Consider the following 17,482-nt stretch of genomic DNA (forward strand, 5'->3'; position numbering starts at 1 on the left):
CTTACAAAGCCTGTCTTTCCTAGATGGCCCCCAAATCATTGGCACTGTTAGCAAAGAGACTCAAATGTGGCAGGTGTGCTTATGGTCTTTTTTACAAGATCAACACAAGTCAAGGTGGGGTACCATTTACCTTTTATATAGAAAAGACATTTGCCATGTACACTGACTATCTTTGGCTATGTACACCTTTGCTTTGTAACACAATGTTTTAATGTCTTTATTTATTTCAGAAACAGTATGAACAACATGCTTCCCTTTGTTCTGGAAGGTACGGGCTGTAGACAGTTCAAAACATACAAACTTGATGAATCGATCCAATTCCAAACTGCAAAGCAATAAAATTGGCACCAAATAATACAAATAGATGTATCTTCAGTTACAATTACTACAGACCAGACATCTCTTAGTATGCTAAGCTATACAAAATACAGAACCGATATGAAATGGCAATACAGAGAATATGGCTGTGTTTACACAGGCAGCCCAATGGGCATAAGAGCTGATGTGATTGGTCAATAATCCAATTAGTGGATAAATAATCAGAATTGGGCTGCCTGTGTAAACGCAGCCTACTTGATTTCACACAGGCATGAAGTAGTTTCTCCAATGATTGGTAGTACAAACCAGGAACTGTCAACAGGTATAGATAAAGGCAATACAGTTTGCACCAATGAACACACCCCTGGCATGTCACCCACTTGCTCTCGAATCCCATAAACCCTGGCATATTCGTTGGAGAGACAAAATGATGGCGTTAGACTGCGTTCACACAGGCAGCCTAATTCAGATTCCACCCCACACTAATTTGTCTTTTGACCAATCACAGATCAATTAGTGAGAAAAAAAATCTGAATTAGGCTGCCTGTGTGGTCTCAGCCTAACACACTATCACTTTGTCTCTCCAGCGAATATGCCAGGGTTTATGAGATTCGAGAGCAAGACCTTGAATATTGTTCCAAGAAGGCGTAGAGAGGTGTGTGTGAACACAAACATAAGTAATCTTAGGTCCAGAAAAGTCCAGAAATGATTACTACTTCTTGAAAGTCTTTTTGACAGCCCTTGGTTTGCCAAACTGTTTCTTCTTGTTAAACATGGCCTTCTTCTTCCGTAGGGTCTTGACATCTCTGCCTCGGACCCAATCGTCTCTCTGGGCCTCCCACTTGAGCTGCCTGACACCTGGGGGCAATGAGCAGAAACCACAGACTTACTCTGCATCCTCTACTGAAGTTTGGTCATCAACTGTATTCAACAACCTGTTTCATATGAAATGTGCCCTGACATGGACGGAATTCAGTTGTTATTGGCTTAGGGTTGGTTAACAGTTAGCTCCATCATGCTTGAGAGACTATCTATTTTGACAGGAATACTACGGAGTATGACTGGGTATGCTCCAAACTGCTGTGAAGTTACTGACTCCCTCCATGGGGATATGCTGTGGTTTTTAGCTAGTATCTAGCCAACTGAGTAAAGTCATTTACACGATTTGGCTTTGTCTTTCTTTCTGTCAGTTGGCACTAACTGTAGTATTCAATAAGACATGGACATGTTTAATAGGTTGATCGACTGTATTTAAGCAAAGGCTTACCTGCTTTGTCTTTGTTGGCCATAGCATTCATGCCGATGTTGTCAAACTTAGAGCCAGCATTTTCATCCAACATAAATCCAAACTTGTAAATAAAAATAAAAATAAATTTAGGATTTACAATGATGATATCCTTTATTTTCATACAAGAAACTAACTCTTCAACAAACTGATGGATAGCATAGCCATAATAGGATAGCCATCGCACGCCAACCTAACATTGCGAGTTGTGAGAAATATGGTAGGCATGACCATCTCACCTCTTCAGCAGATGCAAACATGGCTGTGTCCTTCTTTCCTTTATTTTTCTTCCCTGGTTTGGAACCTACAATAGAAGAATTTCAACATGTCAGATACGATTCTACACTCCTAAATGAGATTCAGGAGTTCAATAGTACAAATAGAGGCCCAGCTACTAACCTAAAGACCCACTGAAGTCAAGATCCTCTGATGCCTTCCTCTTGCCCTTGCTCTTTTTGGAACCTGGAGTGATGTTTGGAACCTCCATCTCATCATCTGAATCTTGAAGTGAAAACAATATAATATACATTAATTAACATTCACAATTATGCCCTTTTCTTACCACCAAAAGCAATATCACCATCATCAAGTTCTGGAACTGAAAGAGACAAGAAATTAGAGTCAAGTCTGCACTTGTGGATGCATGGGCTTGTGGGAGTTTCCACCATATTTCATAAACCAGTAATTTCATTTCAAACTAGTGAAGGGAAGTGAACAAGTGCACACTTTGGGAAGAAGGAGAGATAATTGGGACATCACATACCTTCCTCATCATCATCCTCCCCAGCAGGGTCCATGAAGGCCCCTCCCTCCTCCTCCAGTTCATCTCCAAAGTCCTCCTCGTCCATACTGCCAAGGGACACCTCCTCATCATCCAGATCACCATCCAAGTCATCATCCAGATCTGACTCGGAGTCATCCTCTCCAGCCTTCTTCCCCTTCTTAGATTTGGTCTTAACATTGCTGCAACATGCAGAGACACAAAATGTTAGTATAGTATAGAAAACCGAATAATTTCAATGCCATATTTGATAGGTGAATCACTGATGATATCTGAATGAAAAGCTTTATCAAACTTACCCTGCAAAGTCCAGGTCTGTTGCATCAACTGGCAAGTCAGTGAAGTAACTGTCTCCCTCGTATGAATCTGGATAGGGCGAGAAGGCAACCAAAGATGAGCCTGAAGTCTGATATACATTGACCTATTTCCTGAATTTTGACCAATAACAGTTCATTTCAGAGTCCTTGAACTTACCGAGCAGCTTCTCAAACTCATCATCGTCCACGTCCTCCACACTCTCGTTATCTCCATCTCCTCGTGGCCGACGCAGCGCCTTCTCCGCTTCCCGTTTCTTGAAGAACCTAGCATGGGAAACAGGGCAAAATAGGGTATTTAAAGACAGTCCAGAACTTGAATCACTCAAACAATAGACCATTAACAGAATTTTCTTTGCTGCCTTATTCATATTTTAAAATCTGATAGTGTTACTCTAAAGGTATGTCTATATAATCATTCTTACTCACCGATAGAAGAAGACCTCATCCACAGGAATCTGACTCTCCTCATTGGACAGGAACTCTTCACAGTTCACTGAGAGATGGGAGAAAAGGTGAATTTCCTTACTTCTGCTCAATAAAGGGACCCCTTTATCATTCTTCATAGTGATTCAAAAGACACACTCACCAGGTAAATTGTGGATGTTATTCATGGCCAGCTTCTGTTTGGGCTTCATAACTGTAGTGTCTGTGTTTTCTGTGAATGATTGAGATGAAAACAGTTTCAACCAAGACCAAAAGGCAGTGTGAATAACTGATTTGGGGAATGAACTGAGACCAGACAGTTGATTAATAATGTGAATCGGCAATGAAGTACATTTCTGGTGTACTGAGAGAAAAAGGCATTTGAAAATATTACGTTTGCCCTTCAGTTGTTTGGGATTCCTGAAGACGAAGCGATCCAAGAACTTGCTGAGAGTGAAGTCCTGGAGAGGGTCTCCTGTGTAGTTGATGAACTCTCCCTGAGGACATGATGCAGAGGGAAAGGGATGAATTAACGCAGAAAAACTCAAGTAGTAGTATTAAGGATAGCCGTGATACCCACCCGGGCCCATTGATATACAGGCAACTTCTTTGTATGAATTTTTTGGTAATAAGCACAATTTCCCCATGCAAATAAACAAAAAAACTGTTAATCTTACCTGTAGGATTGTCTTGGCAAACAGTGACACCGATGGGTGGAAATGTGCAGAGAGCTGAGGAAAGACATGACGTAAAAGAACAACATAAGTGGATTATCCTATAGTACAGTACCTTTTCTCAAGCAAGCCCATAACACATCTTTATCTCATCACACAATGGTTGCGTCCCAAATGGCACCCTATTATCTAGTGCAATATGGGCCGTGGTCAAAAGTAGTGCACTATATAGGGAAAAGGGTGCCATTTGGGAGGCACCCAATATTGTCATGAGGCTCACCCTTTGCAGCTCCCATAAGGTGGTGTGGTCAGCCCCACAGAATAGTGGGTTTCTGTGTAACGGGTCGTATGTCTCCATACTCTTCCCACCTGGACAACAGAAGAACGAGTATGCATGAAGAGGGGGAAAGGTGACTACTGAATATGCAGGAGTAACAATCAAAACATAGCTATACTTACATTACAACAAAAATGTCTACAGTAATTACAATACAAATATGTCAATGCATTTATAAGTATCTGGCTGTAGGATTTCCCCAAATATGTGAATTGAAAATAATGTTAAGAAGGTGGTCTTAATAATAAAACTCACCTTCAATGTTTTGGTGATGTACCCACGACGATGCAGTGGGCTTGGGATGTTCAGGTTTGATCTCACGCTGTCCTTCCTCCACCTTATCCGCATCTACAAACCTCTCCTCATCATCCTCTTCTTCCTTAAGATCTTTGAAATTCTCCTCTTCACCATCCTGCAATCATATCATAATATGTGAGATCAAGTGACATGATGACAAAATCATTAGTATAAATTAATCTAATGGCTGGTTTCCCCAGATATAGATTAAGTCTAGTCCTGGACTAGTCTTAAACTGTGCCTGGGAAACATTCCCCAAGAGTTCCATTATGTGATTGTGCACAATATGAAAATAACTAGTACTTTATGCCGATGTCATTGAGCTTGGCCTTACCCCACCCTCCTGCAGCAGCATCTTGAGGCCTGGTTTGGCCTTCATGACCTCTGACACCAGGAAGAGAGCCCCGCAGGCGAAGGTAGGGTTCTGCTCACAGCTGACCTGCAGCAGCCTCTTCACAAAGCCTTTGACCCGCCGCAGGACGATGTCTGCCTTCAGAGACTTATACAGCAGGTTGAGGAACATACTCTGTCTGGAGCACAGAGACAGACCTGGGTCCATGAGCTTCCTGTAAACCAGAAAACATAGATGCATCAATTCAACATCATTGTATACTAAACAAAAATATTAACGCAACATGTAAAGTGTTGGTCCCATGTTTCATGAGCTGAGTTGGTAGAGCATGGGGCTTGCAACGCCAGGGTTGTGGGTTTGATTCCCATAGGGGACCAGTACGAAAAATAACAAAATTGCAAGCACTCACTACTGTAAGTCGCTCTGGATAAGAGTGTCTCCTAAATGACTCAAATATCAAATGTAAAATAAAAGATCCCAGAAATGTTCCATACGCACATTAAAGCTTATTTTTCTCAGATTTTGTGCAAAAATGTGTTTACATCCCTGTTAGTGAGCATTTCTCCTTTGCCAAGATAATCCATCCACCTGACAGGTGTGGCATATCAAGCAGCTGATTAAACAGCATGATCATTACAAAGGTGCACCTTGTGCTAGGGACAACAAAAAGCCACTGGTGTGCAGTTTTGTCCCAACACAATACCACAGATGTCTCAAGTCTCGAGGGAGCATGCAATTGACATGCTGACTGCAGGAATGTCCACCAGCGCTGTTGCCAAAGAATTCAATGTTAATTTCTCTACCATAAGCCGCCTAGAACGTTGTTTTAGAGAACTTGGCAGTACATCCAACCGGCCTCACAAATGCAGACCACGTGTAACCACACCAGCCCAGGACCTCCACATCCGGCTTCTTCACCTGCGGGATCGTCTGAGACCAGCCACCCGGACAGCTGATGAAACTGATGAGTATTTCTGTCTGCAATAAAGCCCTTTTGTGGGGAAAAACTATTTCTGATTGGCTGGGCCTGGCTCCCAAGTGGGTGGGCCTATGCCCTCCCAGGCCCATCCATGGCTGCGCCCCTGCCCAGGCATGTGAATCCATAGATTAGGGCCTAATACATTTATTTAAATTGACTGATTTCCTTATATGAACTGTAACTCAGTAAAATCGTTGAAATTGTTGCATGTTGCATTTATATTTTTGTTCAGTATAGTCAAAGGCATGGTTACTATAACATTGACTAAGAAAGTGCTAAATGAGATCCCATGACTAAATACTATCAAGTTAGCATAAATTAGACAACTATTAAGAAACAGAGAGCAACCAAATACACATGTCAACGTTTTTTGGACAGGATTTGATACAACATACAGCCATTCTACTTGATCACACCAACAAGTCTAGAAGTGCAGTTTACCTGTAGAGAGCCACATAGTAGCGGTCTGAGATGATCTGCTGAGAGTCCATCACCTGGAAGAGCAGCATGAGAGCCTGGACGGCCGTGTTGAACTTGGCCAGGTGCACTACTTTAAACAGCGTGTCTAACTGCTCCTTCACCTTCTCGTCCCCGGCCTTGGCATAGGGATAGGCCCTGTTCACGCCCGACAGCAGGGCGCTCAGCATCTTGGACTCCACATCCTTCTTCTTGATGCAGGCTCGGAAGAAGGAGAAGTAGATGGAGATGAGCTTGCTGGCCAGCTCGGCCTCGTCGTGGCTCAGCAGCACCTGGTTGAGAAAGCACACGGCGTAGTACTGGGCCTTCAGGTTGATGTTGGGCCTGAACATGAGGCGCTCCACCTCGCTGCACACCACCGCCTTCATGTTGGGGTGCTTGTGCAGCAGGGTCTCCAGCAGGTAGGAGGCCTTGGCTGCCGTCTTGTACTCAGGGTCTCCCAGCTTGTTGACCACCTGGATGAGAAGGGCCCTCTCCTGCTCGGGCCGGTTGAGCAGCAGCTCGTGGGCAGTGGCCAGAGATTTGGCCTTGGTGGCTGCCACCGTGTCGTGGGCGAGGTCGTCCAGGGCCACCACAAACTCGGCTACATGGTGCTTCAGAAGGTGCTCAAAGTACCACAGGATGAGGCGGCGATCGCGCGCGTCCTTGTTTCCGCTCGCCTTCTGCTCCAGCTTGTCAAAGGGATGCTGGGCAAAGGTCCTGAGCTTGCGGTTCACTGGCAGCAAGTCGGACATGAAGAGTTCTCGGAGAGTGTCCAGAGCCATCAGGCCCTGTCTGCGACTGCCCTTCTTCTTCACCATGGAGACAAGGTTCTCCACATGCTCTATGCTCTGTACCGGGGCGTCCTGGATCAGAACTGTCATGGCTGCCATCCTGTCAGCCAGCGTCCCTGCGGAGACCACATTTTTCATCCAGGCGGAGTTGGCCCCCTTCTGCATGTTCTTCTTGCTCTTGTAGAGCCCAGTCTCAGCCTCAAACAGCTTGATAGCCAGGGCCTTGTACTGGGAGACATGAGACTCATCCTGTGGGTTAGAGGTACCCTCTGCGGTGTACTCCATGTCAAACCACTTGCCACCTGGTTTGATCAGCAGCAGCTGCCTCTGCAGAAACTCAAATATGTTGGCATTTAGTTTAGCTTTCTTTCCAGTGGCTGGGATGCTGGTTTTTGCTGTCTCTTTATTTTTCTTATTCTTCGTCTCCACTGTAGATGTGGCAGGCAGGTCCTTGCCTTTAGGCTCTGGCTTGGGCTTCTGAGCATCTGACTTGGCTTTCTTGGCATCAGCCTTTTTTCTCTCCTTTTGGCTGGCCTCTGCCTTCTCTTCCTCTGTAGGTTCGTCTGGAACAATCTGTTGTTCTTTGTATGAGCGGATGCCCAGCTTGGTGATAAACGTCTCCAACTCGCCAGGTTCCAGGTCATCTATGGCTCCTTTCTTTCCACCGTCGATCAGGTCGTTCTCATCAATGATGGTGGCAAGCAGGGCAAAGTCAGCCTACACCGGGACAAGTAAAAAGCCATGAGAAAACAGGTGATTTTACAGTCATGACTTGTCTGTGTACAACCACTTGCAAGCCAAGTACAACCACTTGCAAGCAGCTAACGTTAGCTATATTGTAGTACCTTGCCTGGAAACCCAATGTTGAATTGCATTGAATTCTACATAGAGCAGAAATTAGCGTTTGAATCTCACAGACCTCTACAAGCCAGAATGTTGAATACAATTATATTTTAACTTAGTTTACCGGTTGTCCATGCAGTTGGTCCTTTTGTAGGTAGGAATGTGATACAATATATCCACAGGAAAGTTACAATTAAATCAACTTTTCACAGCGCTGGTTATGTGTTCAGATTTTTATCACCTGAAGCATGCCCACAAGATGAAAATACATGCAGGCCAAACATGTATAGGTGCCGAGCTTGTGTACATGTTTACATGGTTCTGTGCATGCTTCAGGTGATAGAAATCTGAACGCACTATGAGCGCTTTGATAAGGTGATTTAATTATACTTTCCTGTGGATATATTGTCTTGAATTCCTATCGGCAAAAGGACCAACAGCGGTAACAACAAGTAGAGTATGTTTAAACGTAATTTTATTCAACATACTGGCTTGTAGAGGTCGTGAGAGGAAACTTTCCTGATCCAAACACTCATTTTGGCACGACGTAGAATTCAATGCAATTCATCGTCGGGTTTCCAGGCAACTAACGTTAGCTAGCTACAGTAGCTACCTAGCATCATCATCAATATCTACCGACAGTGCTAGATAAAGCACATGAAGGTCGATCAAATATAAATAGTATTAACAGTTGAACAACTGAAACAGTTTATTCAACATTTTGGGAGAAAGCCACGTGTTTACATATATGTTGTGGTAGTGCTAGCAGCAGGATACATTTGCTAGTTAGCCTGCAGTGCTAGCCTCAACGTTACTTACTCGGGTTCCACCCAAACGTAAAACCTCGTCCAAATTAAATTCGTCGTCCGGTTGAGGACCATCTCCATTACTTTCTTCTTCCTCATCTCCATCGTTGTCATTTTCAAACTCGTCCTTTACATTTACAAAATGTGTTTTGGCTATTGCCTTACTGTTCTTTCCTTTCGGTGCCATGCTGAAAGCAGCATGTAGAAAAACGACAGGACCTGGAAGGAAAGTGTGTACGGTAACTGCCTTACTATCGTTGAAAGCAATTATTTGTGATCTTCATATGCAGTTTAATTTCAGAACAAGATGAATGTATTACTATTTTTTTGAAATCCAAAACGACATGATTAGTAGCGTATAGGATTTTCTGGATTGTATTTCTGATTTGTATGTATCAAACAGGACTGGTTGAACTAAAGTTCAAAGTTCACAAGTCAATTTGATCCAATCAAAAGTTTTGTTACTGACTAGGCAAAGAATGGGCAAGTTCGTTTTACATGGCTCGGTGCCCCGGTTAAGCGAGGTTTGCACATTCTAAACCATTCCATTTATCCTAAGTGAACTCTCCATTCACCCGAGGCACCGAGCCATGCAAAACAAACTCAACCAATATTGTCCAATCAGAAGTGTTGTTGGCGTTGGAAAGCGGATGTACTTGCACTCGCACCACACATTTTGGAATCTGCTAGCTAGCTAGCTAGCTAGTTGGCTCCATTCGTGGAGTCTGAGGAATTCATTTATCTTCTGCCAAAGTGTGTCATGTAAAGATGGACTGAAGTTTGACAAGATATTGCATGTAGGCCTATGAAACGCAGATAGCTGATCCCCCGCGGTTGTGCTTTCAATTGTCTCTCTCATGCTACTGTGCAGTCAGGCTTGATGTCAATTTCTGGGAAAGTAGCCTACTGTTACAGTGGAACATTGTCTGAGTGTTGTAGCTAGCTAGATAACTGTCTCAATGAGGACAGTTGGAGCACTGCAGAGGTTTAGCAGAGTCCTTGTCTGCCCTTGTCCACCACCATCATCTGGTAAGAGCAATTTTTCTATTTCAACCTTACTAGTTATGGATATCTCCCATGTTGTCAATATTATTGTCAACATTGGAGTTGTATCCATAACGTTAGTCATTTCAGTCTATGTCTAGTTTCTATCAGAAAGCTGTATCTAATGTGCTCTAATGTTAACTTCTTCTTTATAGTTAGATCATGGAGCATGGCACAGATCAGGAGTTGCTCCAGGAGCTCAGCAGAGAAACCAATGCCAAGAAACTCAATGCTCAGACACCTAACCTCCAAGATCAAAGCTACAGGTCCTATCTCAGTGGCAGAGTACATGAGAGAGGTTCTCACTAACCCAGTCACGGTAGGTAACTACTACCTGATCAAATCATACACACATACACACACACACACACACACACACACACACACACTACAGTAAAGAAACCAGTCAGACAATGCCACTATTCTTTAAAGACATTTTTGTTTCAGAGATTAAGTGGTCTGTTTATTTTTCAGGGCTATTATGTGCAGAATGATATGCTTGGGCCAGATGGAGATTTCATCACATCGCCAGAAATTAGTCAGATCTTTGGGGAGGTAAGCATTTTCATTAGAACCACATTTCAATTAATATTAATCAATACATGTATGTATTGCTGTGTCGTAGATGTATGCACATCTGTGTAGTAGATGTATGCATATACATGCTTGATCAACAGTCTTTTGATGTTCTAGTTTCTTGATGTTCCATACCAATGCCCTAAGTGATGATGATGGTTTCAGCTTATCCTTTCTCTGCCTGTAGCTGCTGGGGATCTGGTGTTTAAGCGAGTGGATGGGAGCAGGGAAGCCCAGTCTCTTCCAGTTAGTGGAGTTTGGACCAGGAAGAGGCTCCTTGGCCAATGACATTCTCAGAGTATGTATGCCTAGTGCTGCTATGTCCTACTACAAATGCTTTGTATACAGACAGTATTCATGTGAGTTCAATATATGACCAGTGGAGGGAGCAATTTCCACATATAATCCATCGAACTAATAAGCTACACTGCTAAACCATACACTGTCTGTCTGTCTGCTTGTGTTGTCCAGGTCTTCAGTCAGCTGCGTGGGGCCCTGGGTGGGACTGCAGTCTCAGTGCACCTGGTGGAGGTGAGTTCTAAACTGAGCCAGGTCCAGGCCCAGGCTCTGACGAGGGACCAGAGCCAGGTGTCGGCCAGAGAGGATGAGCCTGTGTACCGCCAGGGGACCACCACCACAGGCCTCCCCATCTCCTGGTACCGCAACCTGGATGACGTCCCCAGGGGTAATAATCTATAGTTCTAAATTAGATAATTGTAGTTCATCTTAGTTTAATTAATCTCATGTTGAATTACGTCCCCAGAGGTAGACATAGGATAGAACCTTGGCTGGAGACTAATGATGTTGCTCTAATAATTTAAAGTTTAGCTATGGTAAGATTTTAATTAATATAATTTACTGGGTGTGAATTTGTTATTGATTGGCTTTTTTTTTTTTTTTTTACAGGCTTCAGCATCTACCTTGCTCATGAGTTCTTTGATGCCTTACCCATCCATAAATTCCAGGTAAATTTACTCGACCAGCTATTTGGATTATACATATAGATCTTGATAGCAGATCACAAATAATTGAAAAACATGAATTGTAAGTGCCATTTGATCCGTTGTGTTGGGAAGCCCAGTCACTGATTGTGATGTGGGCACAGAGAACAGAGAAGGGCTGGAGGGAGGTGATGGTGGATATTGACCCAGATGAGCCAGGCAAGCTGAGGTTTGTCATAGTGCCAGCACCCACTCTGGCCTCTACTCAGCTCATACAGGTAAGTGCTGCGTTTTGTTGCTTTAAGGTCCAATGCAGACGTTTTTATCTCAATATCAAATCATTTCTGGGTAACAATTAAGGACCTTAGTGTGATTGTTTTAAATTAAAATGGTCAAAAATAAACCAAAATGCTTCTTAAAAAATAGCAATTTCTAAAGCAAGAAGCAAGCTAGAAAGCTAGGACTGTCTGGGAGTGGTCTGACTGGGGAGGGGATGTTACCAGGCAGGCCAAAACTCCATCCCACCAAAACAGGCTGAAATTTCAGGTGGTCTTTTCAAACAGCTCTTACACGAAAAGTGCATTATCATCAATTTCACAGTATTATTCCAAACTCAGTGTGGAAATGTACACTAAGTGTACAAAACATTAAGAATACCTTCCTAATATTGAGTTGCACCCCCCCCCCCCTTTTGCCCTCAGAACAGCCTAAATTCATCAGGGGCATGGACTGTACAAGGTGTCGAAAGCATTCGACAGGGAGGCTGGCCCATGTTGACTCCAATGCTTCCCACAGTTGTGTCAAGTTGGCTGGATGTCCTTGGGGTGGTGGACCATTCTTGATACACACAGGAAACTGTTGAGCGTGAAAAAAACAGCAGCGTTGAAGTTCTTGACACAAACCGATGTGCCTACTTCCATACCCTGTTAAAAGGCACTTCAATATTTGTTCTTTCCCATTCACCCTCTGAATGGCACACATTCACAATCCATGCCTCAATTGTCTCAAGGCTTAAAAATCCTTCTTTAACCTGTCTCCTCCCCTTCATCTACACTGATTTGAAGTGGATTTAACAAGTGAGATCAATAAGGGATCATAGCTTTCACCTGGTATATCTGTCATGGAAAGAGCAGGTGTTTTTAATGTTTTGAACACGCAGTGTATATAAATCACAGGAAAATCACGTTTTTTATTCAGTTTTTCTTGTGTTTTGTATCATATTGTACAACAGCTGATGAAACTGACACTGTAAAAGTGTGAAGAAATGTGATCAATGTTATTTCCTGATAGTTGCTGGTTGAAAATACAATTTACGCTGGACTGTCTAATCAGCAGGTTTTGCATGGGTGTGGTTTTGGCTTGCCTGGTGACATCACCAGGCAGTATAAGTTAATAGACCAATAAAAGAGAGTTCCAAACCTCTCTGCCAATAACAGCTAGTTTTTTGACCCAGAAATGATTTTATATTGAGATAAAAACGGCTGCATTGGGCCTTTAACTTAAAAAAAAAAAAAGTAGTTCAATATCTTTGCTAAAGCCTTTGTTTTATTGTACATAGTCAAAAACACCCTGAAATTGCTCGACAAACTCCTTTTTCCTTAAGAGTTTGACGACTCTCCAGCATCTGTCTTTTATTACCGATGTTTATGCAATATATACAGTACCAACCTATTTCATCTGGTCTCTCTGGAAGAGTGCAGGGGCTTTGAACAGGGTGCCAAAACCTGACATCATGAGTGAGCTTGGGTGAAACCCCCTTACTGGTTTTAAATCCTGACTAATGGCTGCAGCTCCGCCTTACAGGCCTGTGTATCTCAGGTTCCACATATTGTAGTAGAGTTGATTAACCTTAACGCTGTTCTCTCTGCGCTCGCTAATTAAAAGCCATACATACTCTGCTCTGCTCTTTCATCACTGTGGTCTAATGGGGTTTCTATTAGAAGTAGATAAGCCTAAAGGTTTTAATACTCCGCTTGAGTCTCTTTTTCCCCTCAACACGTGTTCCCCGATAGTCTAAGGGTGTGTCCCCGGGCCCTGGTCAAAAGTAGTGCACTATATAGAGAATAGGGTGCCATTTGGGATGCTTCTGATCCCACCCAGGCAAGCCCCTCTTTTTGGTTATGTGTTGCCTAGGGGCTTGGAGCCGGTGCTGCTTAGTGGAGATGATTTGGAAGTGAAGCCATGTATGATTGATGATGTGTGCTCAGGCCTCTGTGTGTTGGCCTGAGCTTCACACAGACGAGGTAAGCAGAGCCGCTCTTGTTTTTGTTCTGAAACCCCCTCACCTCCTAGGCAGATGAAGTGAGACGGCTCGTGGAGGTCTGCCCGGAGGGAGGGATCATCATCCAGCACCTGGCCAATCGGATCGCAGAGGACGGGGGCGCGGCACTGATTGCAGACTACGGGCATGGCGGGACCAAGACGGACACGTTCAGAGTGAGTGCCATCATGTCTCCAACATGGCCCGTTTACACGGCCCGTTTATCAGCAGGTTTTAATACGGTCTCTGTTTGTGTGTGTCTCTGACTTAGTGTGTATGGTAACGTGATTAGCCGAACAAGCCTCAGCTACAAGGAAACCGACGCAGGAAGCCGGCATGCCTCTCTTGCCCTTTGCTGGTGACACACGGAAATCAGGGTCAACTGCCCTCCAGTCCTGGTCCTCGTGCTCCCCCCTAACCCAGCCCCATCTGGCCCCTATTAAGCGGGGTGGGCTCTCCCTGCATGGCTCTCTGGCTCTGGGACTCACTAATGTGTGTGATGAAAGGGGGGGGGAGAGATTCAAACAAGCGGCCCCCTCCTTCTAAAGACACGTGGCAGGGAACCGCACAATCCCATCTGTGAACAAAGCATCCATGGTTCAGGATGGCTCACACTTATGTCACGAGTCACTACATGAAGATATTATCAGCTGTTGCTCATGAAAGGAAGCACCTGATTTGGAATTAAAAAAAGGGAAATATTTAACAACTAACAAATGAAGTCAAATGAAAATGTCACAATGCACAAATAACAAACTGTAGCAGTCAGTTGTAGTCATGCGTCATGTTGTCTACTGTTTCTGTCATAACACCAGAATGCCTCTCCTGTCCCCCACCCCCAGGGTTTCAAAGATCATAAGCTCCATGATGTCCTAGCTTCCCCTGGCTCTGCTGACCTGACTGCTGACGTGGACTTCAGTTACCTGAGGAAGATGGCTGGAGCTACGGTGGCCTGCATGGGCCCTGTCTCTCAGAGAGACTTCCTGAAAAATATGGGCATCGATACACGCTTACAGGTGGGAAGGAACCCTGTGTTCACACTGCATTATTCCACTTATTTATACATGTGGCTAAGGTGACCAATGTATACTGAACAAATATATAAACACAACATGTAAAGTGTTGGTCCCATGTTTCATGAGCTGAAATAAAAGATCCCAGAAATTTTCCATATGCACAAAAAACTTGTGAGCATTTTTTTTTTGTTTATTATTATTGTATTTTTTTTTTTTTTTTTTTTTTTTGTCATTTAGCAGACGCTCTTATCCAGAGCGACTTACAGGAGCAATTAGGGTTAAGTGCCTTGCTCAAGGGCACATCGACAGATTTTTCACCTAGTCGGCTCGGGGATTAGAACCAGCAACCTTTCGGTTACTGGCACAACGCTCTTACCCACTAAGCTACCTGCCGCCCATTTCATACTTGGGTGATTCCTGACAAAACCAGGACAAAAAAAATGTATTTTTTTGTCCTGGTTTCGTGACGAATCCACCAACTTATGAGTTTGCATCAGTTTCTTTCAAAGCAATACGTTAAGTGGACACTCATGGTTTTCAACTGGCTGATCGGGGCTTTCAAGAGCACTTGGGATAAATGTTTTACTTTGCTCTCTTTACTCATTTAGCGTTGTCTAATTGCAATGTTGGGTTTCTCTTCAGGTTCTACTGAGGAACTGTGCAGACCCGTCTATAAAGGCCCAGCTGATCCAGAGCTATGACATGCTGACCAACCCCCAGAAGATGGGTGAGAGGTTTCAGTTCTTCACCATGCTCAACCACAGTCGCCTCACCAGACCCGAGCCTGAGCAGTCCGAGGGGGGGGAGAAGAAGGCCCCAGCGCCCCTGCCTGTGGCTGGCTTCAGTGAGCTTGGCCTCTCGTGAAAAGCGGAGCCAGAGACTCATCATGGGTTCCTCCAGAGACTGCACTGCAGAGGCTGTGAGTGTGAACTCACCTGTGAAGGCACTTAAAAGTCGCATCCATGAATATAGTACTATACCTTGATTATATAGACAAGACCTTCATAAGCAGTAGGGTTTGGTTTGAAAAGTTGAGCTTATGTGCTAATAAAATCCTAAGAATTATGCACAGAACCTCTCTGATGGCAACTGACGTCTTTCTTTATCATATATATATATTCATTAAAGCAACGTGTAATTCAGAGTGGTACGGAATGTAACTTTGCTCAGTCAGAAGAACGTCACCCCAGGTCATAGTGTTTGAAGCTATAGGAATACGGCTCCACTCTGCTCCTGTCTTTTGGATGGAAACCATTAATGGGCCACGTGGTGCCTGGCTGCCTTCACATCTTGAACCAATTGGGTGAGCGTGGAGTTAGTAGATAGCAGCCACGTCCCAAATGGCACCCTATTCCCTATATAGTGCACTGCTTGGGCCCTGATCAAAAGTAGTACACTACATAGGGAATAGGGTGCCATTTGGGATGCAGTCAGCCACTCGCAGCATGCTGTGTTTTGCTCTGACAGTCTCGCCCTTGCTGCCCCAGTAGCAATTAAAAGGTACTATTACACAGGACAATCACCATAGCCAAAATAACCAGCCAGTCCTACTGAGGGAGGCTAATGTGAAGCTAACATATTAAAGACTTGATGATTTAAAAGTCATTACACCACATTTTTCTTGTGTATATTATATGTATCTGTACTATCTTTGTCTGGGAATCACATAATGTAATATTTTCTTTCTTTTTATGTGATCATTTGATTAAGACTGAAAATATTATGGTATTAATCCAGTATATTTACATTTGGAAGGAACATGTCGATTTCTTAGAAAGGCAACAGAAATGTTTTCATTTTCTGGGGCCTTCTGTAGGCCTCAACATGTGGTGCTATCATTACACAGCAGTAGTTAGCCATTTATTTTCTTCCCCAGCCACAAACGGCTCTGTTCATCTAACATATGGCACAATGACATGTGACAGGCTCCACTGGCACTCTGTGACATTTGGTTTTAATTACACAGATTAGAGAGCCGTAATAAGAGCTCTTTACCCCACATCTTATGTTTCCCAAATGGTACCCTATATAGTGCACTACTATGGGCCCTGGTCAAAAGTAGTGCACTACATAGGGAGTAGGGTGCCATTAGGGACGCAGACACTTGAGTCCAATAGTTCAGGGGTTCTCAAACCTTTTGGGACCCCTTTTGTGACTAGCAAATGTATCAGGGACCCCCTCATAATCAGAACATAACTTCAGTGAGATAAAAAATAGCATACAAGGAGTTTTACTATGACTGAGACAAGACCGAGACATTCAACATGTGACTGGTCTCGAGTACTTCAACACTGCTATACACTGAGTATACAAAACATTAAGAACACCTGCTCTTTCCATGACAGACTGACCAGGTGAATCCAGGTGAAAGCTATGATCCCTTATTGATGTCACCTGTTAAATCCACTTCAATCAGTGTAGATGAAAGGGAGGAGACAGGTTAAAGATGGATTTTAAAGCCTTGAGACGATTGAGACATGGCTTGTGTATGTGTGCCATTCAGAGGGTGAATGGGCAAGACAAAAGATTGAAGTGCCTTTGAACGGGGTATGGTAGTAGGTGCCCAGGTGCACCGGTTTGTGTCAAGAATTGCAACGCTGTTGGGTTTTTCACGCTCAACAGTTTCCCGTGTGTATCAAGAATGGTCCACCACCCAAAGGACATCCAGCCAACTTGACACAACTGTGGGAAGCATTGGAGTGAACATGGGCCAGCATCCCTGTGGAACGCTTTCGACACCTTGAAGAGTCCATGCCCTGAAGAATTAAGATTGTTCTGAGGGCAAAACGGGGTGCAACTAAATATTAGGAATGTGTTCTTAATGTTTTGTACACTCAGTGTAATCTTATATAAATAAATAAAAAATGTATAGGACCAAAGAGAAACGAGCTACAAATTAAATGAGTACATTGTCTGCAGTACTGTCCGAGGCAATTCTTTATTAGATATGTCAATATTGAAATATAGAAAACACTGACAGCTG

The 17,482-nt window shown here is 43.7% G+C and overlaps 2 protein-coding genes across 3 annotated transcripts; one reads left to right on the top strand and one right to left on the bottom strand.

Annotated features, from left to right (window-relative positions):
- Positions 1-203: 203 nt before the first annotated feature.
- On the bottom strand, positions 204-8,867 carry LOC311106930 (CCAAT/enhancer-binding protein zeta-like). Its single transcript, XM_084149323.1, has 16 exons — positions 8,676-8,867; positions 6,205-7,730; positions 4,767-4,998; positions 4,391-4,547; positions 4,079-4,167; positions 3,802-3,855; positions 3,519-3,621; positions 3,288-3,356; positions 3,128-3,194; positions 2,859-2,965; positions 2,684-2,750; positions 2,367-2,566; positions 2,003-2,104; positions 1,843-1,907; positions 1,586-1,667; positions 204-1,176 (listed from the first exon to the last, which is right to left on the bottom strand). The coding sequence occupies exons 1-16, from the start codon at positions 8,847-8,849 to the stop codon at positions 1,031-1,033; spliced, it is 3,240 nt and encodes a 1,079-aa protein (XP_084005449.1). The 5' UTR covers positions 8,850-8,867; the 3' UTR covers positions 204-1,030.
- Positions 8,868-9,297: 430 nt separating this feature from the next.
- LOC311106333 (protein arginine methyltransferase NDUFAF7, mitochondrial-like) lies at positions 9,298-17,417 on the top strand. 2 transcript variants are annotated; one of them, XM_084148657.1, is made up of 10 exons: positions 9,298-9,691; positions 9,862-10,025; positions 10,181-10,261; positions 10,470-10,580; positions 10,754-10,967; positions 11,189-11,247; positions 11,388-11,501; positions 13,516-13,659; positions 14,326-14,499; positions 15,142-17,417. In XM_084148657.1, the coding sequence occupies exons 1-10, from the start codon at positions 9,622-9,624 to the stop codon at positions 15,361-15,363; spliced, it is 1,353 nt and encodes a 450-aa protein (XP_084004783.1). In that variant the 5' UTR covers positions 9,298-9,621; the 3' UTR covers positions 15,364-17,417. The 2 variants fall into 2 exon arrangements, with proteins under 2 accessions (XP_084004783.1, XP_084004782.1); XM_084148656.1 differs by having other exon boundaries at positions 9,323-9,691; positions 11,364-11,501.
- The last annotated feature ends 65 nt before the right edge of the window (positions 17,418-17,482 follow it).

This window comes from Coregonus lavaretus (genome assembly GCF_964263955.1).
Source record: "Coregonus lavaretus genome assembly, chromosome: 31".
Taxonomy (NCBI): Eukaryota; Metazoa; Chordata; class Actinopteri; order Salmoniformes; family Salmonidae; genus Coregonus; species Coregonus lavaretus.

Coding starts and splice junctions, on each gene's coding strand:
- LOC311106930 (XM_084149323.1), bottom strand. CDS start 8,849: ATGGCACCGAAAGGAAAGAACAGTAAGGCAATAGCCAAAACACATTTT. Junction 4,999..6,204: donor TACTATGTGGCTCTCTACAG/GTAAACTGCACT, acceptor TCTGGTTTACAG/GAAGCTCATGGACCCAGGTC. Junction 2,105..2,366: donor GGAGGATGATGATGAGGAAG/GTATGTGATGTC, acceptor TTTCACTTCAAG/ATTCAGATGATGAGATGGAG.
- LOC311106333 (XM_084148656.1), top strand. CDS start 9,622: ATGAGGACAGTTGGAGCACTGCAGAGGTTTAGCAGAGTCCTTGTCTGC. Junction 10,026..10,180: donor TTCTCACTAACCCAGTCACG/GTAGGTAACTAC, acceptor TTTATTTTTCAG/GGCTATTATGTGCAGAATGA. Junction 13,660..14,325: donor CCAAGACGGACACGTTCAGA/GTGAGTGCCATC, acceptor CCCCACCCCCAG/GGTTTCAAAGATCATAAGCT.